The following is a 13,000-nucleotide window of genomic DNA, read 5'->3' as shown; positions in this document are numbered from 1 at the left end:
GCTCAATTGGATTCAGTTCAGGAGAATATGGAGGAAGACATACGAATCTGTATCCTCGTGAATTGATATACTTACCAATGTCTGCTGAGTTGTGAATAGGAGCATTATCCATGACAAGGTAGTGTCCCTTCATATCGGGATACTTGTCCATTTCGTCGAGAGTAGCCTTTACAAAGCTTAGATAATGGCCTGTCACTGTCCCTATGCTATAACCATCAGTCGCACGTCCAAGCTTTCTCTTTTTGATACGCTTTGGAACTCGCAAGCTAACATTAATTAAGCCATTTGCAGATATTGCACCTAAAATCGATGTTGCGTTTGCTTTCGTTGTAGGCACTGTAACTATTGCAGGAGTGCCTTTCTTTGACCAAGCCATACCCCGTTTCAAATTAATGTGAAAGGCTGATTCATCAAGAAAAACACAATTTGTTGTGAAATCCAGGTCAGTTTGCTGCCACTTTGGACCCAGTCGTATCTTTGCTGAATCTTTTCCTCACTGTTCCTTTCCACAGGATGAAACTGTGCTTGCTTAATTGACAGATTACACCGAGTTGTCATAAAGTTGTAAACAGTACTACGAGAAACGTTGAGACCTTCAAAGTTTTGTTTCAAACTTTCCACCACTTCATTGACAACGGCAGAAGGGTTCTCAACAATATAATTTAAAAGAAACTGTTTATGCTCTTTTCCAAGAATACGACGCCGACCTGACTTATTTTTCTTCTCAAAGATGTTTTCAGGGTTCTCGTAATAACGCTTTCAAGCATTTGCTAAAAAATAAATGAAAAAATCTAGTCTTGTCTTCATCAGAGTAAACCGTATAGCGTCGCTTGTTGCATAGTTCCATATCAATATCTTCACTATTCCTCTTATCCATAACTGGATGCATTACAGGATTAGGCCTTTCCGAAGGTTTATTCATTAGGAACTGAGTACGAGAACTTATTGTTTCAATAGCGAATAGCTCCTCATCCACAACAACATCCATCGGCTCAACGCCATTCTCATCAACAACGTGCCCTTGTCCATCTTCATAAAATAAAAAAATTGCATACTCATCTTCAATATCTGTAAAATAAATTATAAATAGGAAGAAGAAAGTAAAATGGACACAGAAATTCGTCCCCCCCCCCTTTTCTTAGAAATAAGTGATGCCAAGAAATTTAATTGGATAATTACTAAGCGACAACTAAAATTAAACGAAGTTCATACCACGTGAGCACGACTTTATTTTTGGATCAATCGACATCATTATTGAACGCACAATTTTTTTGCACGACATTAAACTCAAAATCAGCGACTTTACTTTCTGAAGTGACTGTATGTAGAATGTATGATATCCGTGAGAAATGTATACGGTTAATTTGTCATGCTGTGCCACAACTTGCTGCTCCACCATAAACATAGCAACATGCGTATGTATCATGTACCTATTGTCTTGTTTATAATCGGTGATTTCGTGATCTATTATATTGTAGGATATATAATAGTTCCCTTGTCAGAGGTTTATAAGTATGTATGTATAAAGAGGAATAAATGATTGGATACTTTACATAACCGTGTATATCCTCGAAAATGAGACGAATGGATCTCTTCCATCTCGAGTTTTTCTTCTAGGGATAGATCAAAGAACGCCTTGCTTGCTTCAAAACCTGCTTGCAACAACTCGGATTTCACACTGTGGTTTCGGACTTAGAAGAACCCAACTTTATGCATGGCAGTATAGAGTTCGTCAAGGAACTCTTGTGTAGAAACGGAGCTGTTTGGATCATCGGGTTGGAACTTTGATAAATCCAATACTGGGATCATGGTGTTGTTGGCTGGCGTCGATGGTTCCAGTGTTGTAGTCATAGTATTATATAGTAGTAGTAGCTGCCATTGTTTTTTCTATTTAACCAAAAAGCGTATGTATCAAAGGTGGAAAGTGGGGAAAAGAAAGAAAAAGATAAAAGAGCTCCAATTGGAAAAATCGCGTCATTCTATGGTTGGATTCTCTTTTCCAAATTGTTTCCTCAAATCTTATTCGCTCTCGATTACGTGAGAAATTACATTAGTGGAAAAAACGTGTGTTGTTTAAAAAAGAGAGAGCGAGTGTGTGTGTGTGTGTGTGTGCAAGAATAAACTTTAAGCCGAAGGTCATTTTTTGAACTCTAGATGATTACATGTGGAGTGGGAAGAAGGAACGTGTTCCGTCAAGAGGTGATGATGGAAGATGTGGTAAGGGTTGGGGGATGGATGGAGGGAGATAAAGGATTTGTTAATACGTATAATATAGTAGAAGAGTGAATAATAAAAGTATAGTAATAAGGTAGGTAATACAATAGAACAAGACAGAAAAGGAAAAAAACGAATAATGGTATGGTAGATATACGATGGTAAAGAGAAGAAAAAGTAGTAACTAAGAATGAGTGATGCGATGATGATGATGATGATGATGTATTCGATGCAGAGGGGAAAGATAGGGAAGGAGAAGAAGAAGACTGGTTGTTGTATGTTATAATAAAGAGGTAGTAGGAAGTAAAGGGTCTTCGAAAACAGGTTGCAGTTGAAAGATGTACTGGAACGTGGCGTCGTTTCGATCGGTCATGGCACCAAAGATGTAGGCTTTGTCAGTCTTGTGTCCGTTGTTGATGCATTGAATGTCTCTGCCACGAATGATTTGCTCTAGCTCTCCCTATCAATCATCATCAAATAAAGCTTCAGACGACCGCTTTTCAACGTGTAGTGTAGCCAGTTCACGATACTTACAGTGATGACATGGCGTACTTCGATAAAGTCGCGATCAAAGGCAATGACATATGGATAGTAGAATGCATATGCTTCCGGCGCACCTTCAAACTCTATCCGGAAATTCCGGTACGTGCGATTCCCTTTGCCATCAATATAGAATGCGTATTCTGTATAGAGTCAGTTTTTCGAAATCTCCTTTCTGCTGTCAGCCACCCATTATATCGCTTACCATCGTAACAGACCAAATGGTCACCACGCGGAGTCCGGAACACTGCAATATGTTTGACTGGCGGCCGTATGCTCATCCGCGATTCATCCTTCTCACGTTCAGTCACAAAGCTTAAAGACCTGTCGGCAGGATTCAACATTTCTAGTGTACATAATGGCCCATTCGTAGCTTGTCAGTGTACACACTCCAGCTTTAACCTTACTACCAGTTCACTACTGGTCTCTCAAAAAGAATATAAAAGACTTACGTTGCGGCTTACTCGTCTGTAAATCCACCATCACGATACCGCGTGGACACGTGATCAGCATTTGGCTCGCGGATAGTCCCACAGCCCACGCTTCTGAAGGGATGTAACAGTCCTTGTACCTTCGTAAATGGAGATCGGACGCTGGTACACGCACCAATTTTCCCAAAAACTTTTTGCTCTTTAACAATTCCTGTGGTCTTGACGGTTCAAAGAGCGTAATGGTTGAATTGAGCGGTGATACGCGTGGCACACACACGAGTTGCCGATGCATGCTTGTGCCTACATGAAAGTGAGGCACATGTGCCTGAACACGACGGCCTGCAGGTTGTTGCTCGGGCTTACCATTCAAAACATCCAAGCTGTATTCCCACAAGGTTCGATCTGCAAGCACGAGTAAGAGCTGTGCCTCTTCCAACACTTGCACCTGTACCGCCTTGTCGATCGCAAGAACTTTGTGTGGCCTGCTGGATTTGCCCGTGTGGCCAACAAACACACCTACATCAGTGGCCAGCACATATTGTTTTCCTGCATCTGTTTTGTTCCAATTCAGTTATTTGAAATATGTATGTGGGGAGGGGCATTGACATGAGCTTATAAAAAACGATGCATGGCAACAAGTAACTTACTGAACGTGACGATATGATTGACCTTGGCATCATACAGGAACCGATGTTCTTGAACAGCGGGTACAAGTTCAAAAACAGGCCTGCGGTGCGACTTGAGAGCCTGCTGGTTTTTTATTTGTTCGACCCATGGCTTCAAAATCGGTAACGCTGAGGCAAACAACGTGATCGGCCCGGACCCTCGACGCCCTAAATGTTGGAATGTAATCGGATACCCGAGCCGACTTGGCGCTAGTGGATCGTTGAGCGTAGCGCTCGTGTTACTGCGATTCAAGTCAACAGATGGCCTGGTTGCCGCGCCTGGGTTATGGTAAGCTAATGGTCCAACATGCGGTAATATTGAGCTCGCTCGCTTCGGAGGGCTGGGGCTACCTTGTAACGTTACTTCAAGTAATTCCAACGGAATGGGCTAAATGGATGACCATACATGCTGTGAGCAAAAAAAAAAAAAGCATCTTCATTAAAGAGGTTTGTTACCTTTCTCTTGACCACAAAACGCTCATGTCTCTTGATATATTTGACTTTGGTGATCACGAGATAATGGTCGAACAAAAGCAAATGATACTCGGGAGAATCTGGATTTGCAGTCTTGCGCAGTTTTACTTGTTTGACAAACTTGCGACATTCATCCGACAGTCGTAAATCCTGAATTCATATACAAAGCTTTTAAAAAAAAGAAGAGACTTTGCCCCCGACTTTTTCATTTACGAAAGAAAAGTGGTGGTGGTGGAACGCCCAAAAACACATACGCAGCACAAATAGCCGAAGTAAATAAGCAGAAAAGCATCCCGTACCATTTTGTCGTGTCGAAACAGCAGTTTTTGCTCAATGCGTTCTAAATCAAACCGGTTTTTGGCTTTGCCATTCTCCTCATTGACACGCGTCAGAAACCGCTTGATGATATCTGTAGCCTTGGGGATATGCACTCGATCCGGATGGCTCTCATCGGTCGTATGTTTCAAAATAGCATCCAAAAGCAGAGTGTATCGACCAAGCCGAGCCGTGGGCTTGCTCAAGTAACCATCCAATTCTAGACGGTATGAAGACGGGTGTCGCTCCGTTTGCTATTGTTTTAATTTGAGTGTGTGACACAATCTTTAATTATGCAGCCAATCCTCTTCCCCCGCATTCATCCATGTTACATTACCTCCGCAAAGGCAGCAAATTTGGGGTTCACGGCACGTTCGGTGTCCACCATGTATTTTGCCTCATGCTGTCGCGATCCATACAATAGAAACGGTTCCAACAAGACCACAAAGTCGAGTACAACATCGCCAATGTGTGCAACAATAAAGTTTTCCTTTTGTCGCACACGTAGTGCCGATAGAAACCGTAAATTGACTTCATGGATCGTCATGATATTGCAAAACACCTTGTCGATGAACGCCTCTCTCCGTTCCACAGGAATGATGTCTTTTTTACGTAACGGTTGGATCCACATCTTGTTTCATAGTACAAATGAGAATAGATCCCATTAGCTTTTTAGTTACAATCTCTTTTTTTTTTGCCATCTCGTATGTTACAGCAATGGGTTACAACATACCTCATTGACGTATTCAAGGTCCTTTACAAAATCGTCTTCCGTATACGCTAATTCGAAAATGGTTTCCTGTCGCTTCCGTTCGCTCGGTGTTACGGATTCGGATACATGTACTGGAACAACAGTTGACCATAATTGTTGATTTTTTTGTCGCAAATAAGCGTGCGTTGTTGATCGTGCTAAACGTGCATCAATGCTCTCGGGCCGTTGCCGTCGTCGTAATTTCTGTATAATCCCCAGGCCTTTTGTTCAGTTTTCCCGTTCCCTTGAATAGCATTCTCATGAAAACTACAATAATACAGTTGTTGTTGTTTTTACCTCACGTTTGGGACATGAGAAACTATAGCATGGTTTTCGGCCAACACATGTAGGTACATAGCAATGTGTCAAGTCGGTGAACACACCATTAGGCAATGCATCCCACGTTGGTCCTTCCGAGTCCTCATCGACATCATTGTCTACTTCTTCTTCGTCGAATTCTGTGGTAGGGGTCGTATTGGCAGCGACAGCAGCAGCAATAGCATCCGCATCACGCAACATCGTCACAGACGACAAGTCACTTATATTGCTGCTCGCAGTTGTCATGGTACCTGCAGACGCAATCGCGCTACTCGTATCGTCGCTGCTGCTAGAGCTGTAGTATTCGTTATCGTCATAGAATTGATATATCTCTGAATCCGTATCGATCAATCGATTTTCGTAATTGACATCGTGGAAAAACCGTTGTGCTCCTAATGCCCGTCCGAGTCGTAACGCAACATCCCGTCGTTTATGATCGGATACTATGCTGGTGAGTTTATCCTGATGCAGCAGAATATAACATTATTGTCAGGTGTTCTTGAGTTTAGAATGCTATTCTATTTCTCAGATGACATCAAAAAATAATCGAGTTTGTTACCACAGCCTCTCGTCCGTCAAAGACGTTTTTATACTCGATGCCGTTCTTGACTCTATCCACCAGAACTATCCGTCGTCGGAACTCACGGGCGACAACCGATAAGTATGCAGAATACGTTGTATTGTACATTTCTCCTGCTCCTCTTCCTGGTTGTGGCTCGGTGATAGATGATGTGGCGTTGGGGTTGCTATTGTTACTGATGTTGTCGATGTTACTTTGTCCAAGATCTAGTCTTTGTCCTTGTGTCGTTGGTAGCAGGGACAGGAAATCAACAAAATGTGAGAGAGAGAGAGAGAGAGAGAGAGAGAGAGAGAGAGAGAGAGAGAGAGAAACAGAAAAACAGTGTTCCTTTTTCTAATAACTTGATAATTGACAAATGTGCTGTATACCTTGTCCTGTTGTCGTCTCACTTATTACTGCGCTTTCTTGGCGAGAAGCAGCAGGACTTTTGCTGACCCGAGAATTCGGTTGTTCTTTGAAATATACTTTTTCCCAACGTCCTCTTTGCTGTTGTGGCGAGGATTGTAAGGAATGACGCGGGGGTGGCGGTGGACCTGAAGCAGAAGCAGCAGCAGTAGCAGTAGTAGTAGTAGTAGTGGTAGAGCGACGGCCTAAGGCACTGGTGAATCGGAATAGACCATTGTTGTTCCCGCTTAACCATCTAGTGCTCTGGTTTCGCTGTGCTGAGTTCGTTGGTGTTGGGTCATTGTAAGGTGCTGCTGCTGCTTTATCCGTATGAAAGAAATGCGTTGGTGGTGATGGTGGTCTCTGCGAAATGGTCATGTGGTTTTGAAAACTAGGTTGTTAACAAAGTGGAAAAAGGCAGAATGAAGGGGACAAAAAAAGAAAGAAGAAAAAGAAGAAAAATATAGAAAGACAGGCTAAAAGGGGAGAGGACCTGAACGAGTCTAACGTGCTGTTATCTGTTTTGTTTTGTTTTGTTTTTTCTGTGTAATTTGTCTTTAGTTTTGAGAATACACACACACACACAAAGCTATAAGCACCAGCCACTTTATAGAGAGCCAACAGCAGTAGAGGGTAAGTTAAGGCAATATATACGCAGGGGGGGTGGGTGGGGATTTGAGTGAATGAAAGGAGGTGGGTGCGTTGAGGCTTTTGGGATGAACCCAGTTAATTAAAAAAGGAAAGAGGGAAAGAAGATAGAAATGAAAAATTCACAGTGCGGGCGGTTAATTTTCATCGTCGTCTCCATATTCCTTGAGTAACCTATCCACTTCTTCCAAGACATCCCCTCCTTCTTCATCGTCATCGTCCTCGTCATCGTCCTCATCGTCGCTCTGAGTGTGTGCTGCAGTGACATCAGCACCATCGCCATTCTTATCGTTCCTTTTAGCCTCATCCGGCTTCTTGGTCTTTTCCTCTTCTGGCTTGTGTGGCTCATGCTCAGCAGCAGCAGCAGCAGCAGTAGCAGCAGCAGCAGTAGAAGCAGTGCTGCTGTTACTGGTCGCATCTGCGGGGGAGGAAGCGGGGCTTGGGGAGGACGTCGGCGTCTGTTCCGTTGCAGCACTACTAGCATCCTTTATGGTAACCTGTGGAGACAATGTAGACAATGATGCCGCACTGGTATTGCTGGCGCTGCCTGTGGGAGATGAAACACTGGTGGGTGATGATGGCGGCAGAACCTTGGGTCGACTGTTGGCAAACCTGACCCCTGTGGCAAATAAACTGTCAAAGATTTCTCTGCCAAGACTACGTTGCTTTTCAACGGCCTTTTCCACCAATCGGAACGAGCTCGAGAACTCATGCTCGAAAAAGGTTTCGAGTACTTCATCCGCCAAGACAAGCATTCTAGATACAAAATGCAATTGTTGAATCAGTTATCATCAAAAAGTATCTCTCTTTTTAAAAAGAAAAACAAATATACCTTAATGATGCGAGTGAAAGAAACTTTTCTTGCGAGCCTTCCTCTTTGACTTCAGAATACTCAAATGCGTTTCGTAGGAACGTCGACACGGCATGCAGATGCTGTCCCTCATCGTCGTCAGGCTGATCCCGGAATACCCATAGTAGCGTTTCTGAGAATTGCAACAGTTCGTCTCGATTCAGATAATCGTCCTTATCCACGTCGTGTAACTCAAAGAACAACGAGATTTGATCGTTGTGGTTTCCTTTGAGAATCGAACCCAGACCAATAATTGCATCCTGATCATTGTTGTTTTTTTTTGTGCGTTAGTTAGGGTTAATTGGTTTAACCGAGAGAGTTGATTCAATGCAATGTAATACAAAAATCTTTTACCTGGAGATTCACGCTGCCTTGGTCGCCTCGATCAAACTTTTTATAGAGTCGCACCATAAACGTTTTACCAACCTTATTTTGTCGTTCATCCTGGTCGCTTGGATGTTCCGACATGGGGAACTTGGCCCAATCGGCCAAAGTGCCAATGAACTTTTCAAACGCTGAATAATCCATTCGATCGCCCTTTTGTTGTTGCTTTTGGCGGTAATATAGGACATTGTAGAATTTGTCGTACAAGATACCCATTTCCTCTTTAGAAAAACCAGCTGTTTCATCAATGTTCCTAATCGTCGACCGTTTGGCAAATGACTCAATGCCAGCAACAACCTTGAGTTGATGCGTTTGTCGAAGTTCTCGGATTTTTTCGTCGCTGATAATGCTGAATTCACGATATGCGACAAGTAATAGCTCGTTGAATCGCTTTATATACACAATCAAGTTAGAAACGGCAGGGGGTCCCACACGCACACAAGTACTGTCCAATCCAAACTACTACTAATACTACTATCGCTTACCGTTAACGTTCGCGCTTTCACGTTCTCAGAATCCGGATAGAGCGGCTCATGCAGCGAGTTAAAGTACTTTTTGAGTACATCCATAAAAGCACCATCGTCAGACGTGCGCATCAAATCGTCACCGTTGATCTTGAGAATAGCTGTTTTTTATTTCTGTCCGTCAATAACATGATTTTCCACACATAACCTGCTATCCAATGTATACAACATACCTAACCTGTTTTGTTTACAAAGTGGCGTTAGCACAGGTTTGTCTTTAAAAATTACTCCTTCGTGGTATATATATATATATACACATCTTTACATACCCAATTTGGAACAAAATCTTGGGACCATCCATAAAGAAACAATCAAGGACTCGGAAGGCAAACAGTAGAGGCATCGAATTGATATAAAGACTTAAAAACCAGGGCAAGCAAGCGACTGAGAGCTGGATATCCGTCTTTTTAAAGTGGTTGAATAATACAGGCATGGTGCTTTCTAGCAAGTGCTCAAAAATAATCTGGTCTAGCAAAGCGCCGTACATGGATGTACTATAGTATCCGGGCAACATATCGTCACATAGTACACTCAGCGTATAGAAAGCTTGCTCTTCACTCATATAACTATACATGTATCGGATTAGTATACACCGTCGTTGCCATTATTCTTTCCGCCGCTCTTACATCAATAGAACAAGACTTACATTAAGATGGCCGACGTAACAATATTCATGGCTTGACAGTAGCCAAGCTCGGGATCCTTCCAAGAATATGCACTCAAAACTCGACGTAAGCTATCAATGCCTTGAGGAGTTTGGTATGCAGAGTACTCTGGTAAGGATCTGCACACAGTGGCCCAAGTCAACGCGAATGTCTAGTTAGTAACCCACAAACACTGTACCTGTTTCAAATGCCTTCTTTCTTTACCTATTCAAATCCTTTTCGATTTCCTCCAGACTAAACGAAGTCTTATCCTTATTTTCCTCCAGAATTCTAGTGTATAAGCCCTGATTCATGAATCGCTGATGGATAGAGCCGGAGCACGTTTCCCATATTTCGCCGCGTAAACGGTTCGGTAAGCCAACACGGACGAGTCGACCAAACTGTGCAGTCTTGACGATGGTCAAATTTCGGCCGTACTCTTTTTTTTCAAGTCATACAAATCAAGTTACTATTCACGTTAAAAGTTCCCCGTTTTTTTTTTTTTTTTTTTGTTTCTGGTTCCAGAAAAATAACACATCGGCTCATGTAAAGCCACCTTTTTTTTTACCATTGAAATATTTCTTCCATAACTTCATTTTGCTTTTGTCCTTGAGTTTCTTTGCATCACCAGGGAACCCAAAGGTGAGACCAAGTCCACCAGGTGATTGATCGATTTCTGTATTTGTCTTATCAGCAACGACAAGCTCTGACGGACACGTGGTCAAGAATCGTTTAAGCATCTTCATAGATTTGATTTGCTTGCGCAGATTGGCAGTGAGTCGATTTGAGAATTCTTCATACTGTTGTTTCGAACTAGGATGGTTTTAAAAATTCACATATAAGAAATCCGCATGATCCACATAGATCAACATCTCCCCCCCCCCACCCCGCTTTCTTAACACTTCACACCAATTGCAGACATCTTTGACACTATCTCCAGATAATAATAGGATCTTACACGTTGAGACGGAATTGCGTATGAGCCTGGTGCCAGTTTACAAGCTTTATCGCAAAAGGATGAATCTTTTCATTCAATCGTTCTACTCGACGGATGGTGTAAAGGGGTATGATTGCTTCGTAGTATTGACCTCTGTCGGTTGAGCTGAAGGTCAAGAACGCTTCCGAGAGACACATCCGACCGTGAATTCGTTTCTCGTCACCCTCTTCCGTTTCAATGAAATGGGCGGCGCTGACATTCATCAAGAGTGGCTCGGTCGCTGGTAACCGGAACCGTGCACGGAATCGTTCGTCGCGTTTTTGTGCTTCCAAATCCATTTTCAGCGGCTGCATCATTTTGCGGATTTCGGACGCGGGCAAAGCCCCCACCTTTGTCATTGTCAGGTCTTTGTCGCTAGCCGCATCAATGTCACTGTCTCGAATATCGATCGAAATTTCGCCACCTGGCGCCTGTTCTAGTGCTGTACTCTTCAGCACCCGTTGCATTGCCAGGCCTGTCAATTGCACAAGTGTGTCATACACCTGGGAAATAGCAGTGTGTCAATAAACAAATATTTTCTGATCCGTCGGTACAGCTCTATCAAGCTGATCTAGCTGAAAGCGGAAATGATCACAGGATTCGACAAGTTCTTTTTGAGGGGGAGGGGGGGATTGTATGTGCGGATAGCAAGTGCTTACCTGATCCCGTTTGAAGAGATTGGAGAAAAAATGCTAATAAATCATCCAGTAACGGGCTCAGCAAAAAAAATAAAACTGTATTTTCCCATATGCTTCTTGAAATGAGATTCTTGTTACCTCGGTCTTATCTTTCATCACCAATTTGATCGCATCCGAAAATACACCTCGTTTTGACTTTTCCTTACGGATATCTTGGATAGCCTTTAGTTCTACAAGCAGCTTTGTCTCGTAGCCCAGTAGATAAGAATAGAATGCGACGTAATTCTCGCTGATATAAAGCCAGCCTTGGCTCGTGAATCGGTTGGTATAATAAGCGCATGAATAATCTATGCCGGTAAAGCATTCTTAGCAAAGATCATTCCTTCTGTCTCCCTCGCCTCCTCGGCTGTGCGTTTACTCACAGTTTACAAGACGCTCGATAGGAGGAACATTGAACGTTTGACGAAAGCTTCGTGATGCTGTGCGTACTTTTTCGTCGGTCGAGATTTCATCCGTTCCAGCATCTATTTATATTCATGGATGGCGAAAGATATAATTTAAGCAAAAATGAAACGCACGGTGAATCTATATTTATAACATACTCCCGGAAACGCAAAGCATATATACTACATACCTCTCCGTGTGACAATGGAATTTACCTTGGTAGCAACAAATTCTTCTTTCTCACCATCTTCCAACACGGTCAACGGAGGTAGTAGATTGGCTATATTGTGTTTTAGAGAAACAAATATGAGTCCAGACCATATCAAAAGACTTTATACAGTCCATTTGCATATATAAATGCAACTATATAGAAATACGAGATATGTATGTACCCTCGATCCAACGCCAGGCTAGATCCGTTTGTTTCTCTGTCTCTCCTACTGCGACTTGGAGACAAGTACCGTTTGCACGTCGATATAGGATACGGTATGGCGATTGCTTTGTATCAAGTCTTTTTTATAAAACAACAAGACGTATATATTTGTCAATTGCAATAGCTCTCTCTCTCTCTCTCCATTCCTGTTGTTAGACAACGAAAAAAAAAGAAGAAGCTTACACATTCTGCACAGTGCCCAGCACATTGCGCATAATTGAACTCTTGCGTGTTTTTATCCGTTGCAGTAAAAAATGGTTATTCTCCTGCAAGGTTTCCCAGAACGGGCTAATGAACGATTCGACGTTTGTCGGGAGCGTAAATATGTTAAATGCGGGATCAGTCGACGGGTTCGTCATTATTGCATCGTATGTGTGTATGTGTATAAGGGAGGAAGAAACAACAAAAAAGTGGAATAAAGTAAAGAGGAGTAAGGAATAAAGGCCGAAATAAAAAGTGGGTAGCCTACTAAGGTTCTAGTACAACAAGGTTGAGGGGAGGGGGGGGGAAGAGAGAAAAAGTGCTGCACTAGTGCTACTAAGAGCTAGGAGGAGCAAGAACTGGGTAAATCGCACGCTTCACCCAACTTCATATGGCAACCCCATTTTTTAAATGCAGCGGCAAATTTCGTAATGGGTGCACGTCGCAAAAGCTAGAGAAAATTACAGGAACAACAAGCCCAAGTCGCATCGTGAATAGACAGAATTTGTTATTAGACGACCATAAAATCCCTATTTACACCAGCTTAAGCTTAATCTTGACAGGAAAGACCTGATAAAGATATGAC

The 13,000-nt window shown here is 42.7% G+C and overlaps 3 protein-coding genes across 3 annotated transcripts; all 3 read right to left on the bottom strand.

The window, feature by feature from the left end:
- Window positions 1–2,355: 2,355 nt before the first annotated feature.
- Window positions 2,356–6,570, bottom strand: BDB00DRAFT_834665 (uncharacterized protein). Its single transcript, XM_053124341.1, has 12 exons — window positions 6,268–6,570; window positions 5,688–6,170; window positions 5,373–5,594; window positions 4,977–5,270; window positions 4,624–4,893; window positions 4,307–4,474; window positions 4,202–4,238; window positions 3,833–4,129; window positions 3,207–3,737; window positions 2,960–3,100; window positions 2,749–2,897; window positions 2,356–2,674 (listed from the first exon to the last, which is right to left on the bottom strand). The coding sequence occupies exons 1-12, from the start codon at window positions 6,394–6,396 to the stop codon at window positions 2,495–2,497; spliced, it is 2,901 nt and encodes a 966-aa protein (XP_052977403.1). The 5' UTR covers window positions 6,397–6,570; the 3' UTR covers window positions 2,356–2,494.
- A 683-nt stretch (window positions 6,571–7,253) lies between these two features.
- BDB00DRAFT_515001 (rab-GTPase-TBC domain-containing protein) lies at window positions 7,254–11,589 on the bottom strand. Its single transcript, XM_053117682.1, has 11 exons — window positions 11,475–11,589; window positions 10,681–11,201; window positions 10,291–10,535; window positions 9,948–10,161; window positions 9,725–9,862; window positions 9,348–9,644; window positions 9,252–9,256; window positions 9,040–9,179; window positions 8,525–8,944; window positions 8,153–8,430; window positions 7,254–8,076 (listed from the first exon to the last, which is right to left on the bottom strand). Exons 1-11 carry the CDS (start codon window positions 11,490–11,492, stop codon window positions 7,458–7,460), a joined length of 2,895 nt encoding a protein of 964 aa, XP_052977402.1. The 5' UTR covers window positions 11,493–11,589; the 3' UTR covers window positions 7,254–7,457.
- Window positions 11,590–11,621: 32 nt separating this feature from the next.
- Window positions 11,622–12,795, bottom strand: BDB00DRAFT_515007 (uncharacterized protein). Its single transcript, XM_053117683.1, has 4 exons — window positions 12,397–12,795; window positions 12,173–12,291; window positions 11,971–12,060; window positions 11,622–11,860 (listed from the first exon to the last, which is right to left on the bottom strand). The coding sequence occupies exons 1-4, from the start codon at window positions 12,570–12,572 to the stop codon at window positions 11,751–11,753; spliced, it is 495 nt and encodes a 164-aa protein (XP_052977401.1). The 5' UTR covers window positions 12,573–12,795; the 3' UTR covers window positions 11,622–11,750.
- Between the last annotated feature and the right edge of the window lie 205 nt (window positions 12,796–13,000).

Source organism: Zychaea mexicana (genome assembly GCF_025766255.1).
Source record: "Zychaea mexicana strain RSA 1403 chromosome Unknown BDB00scaffold_62, whole genome shotgun sequence".
Classification (NCBI taxonomy): Eukaryota; Fungi; Mucoromycota; class Mucoromycetes; order Mucorales; family Lichtheimiaceae; genus Zychaea; species Zychaea mexicana.
This window is presented reverse-complemented; position numbering and strand designations above follow the sequence as displayed.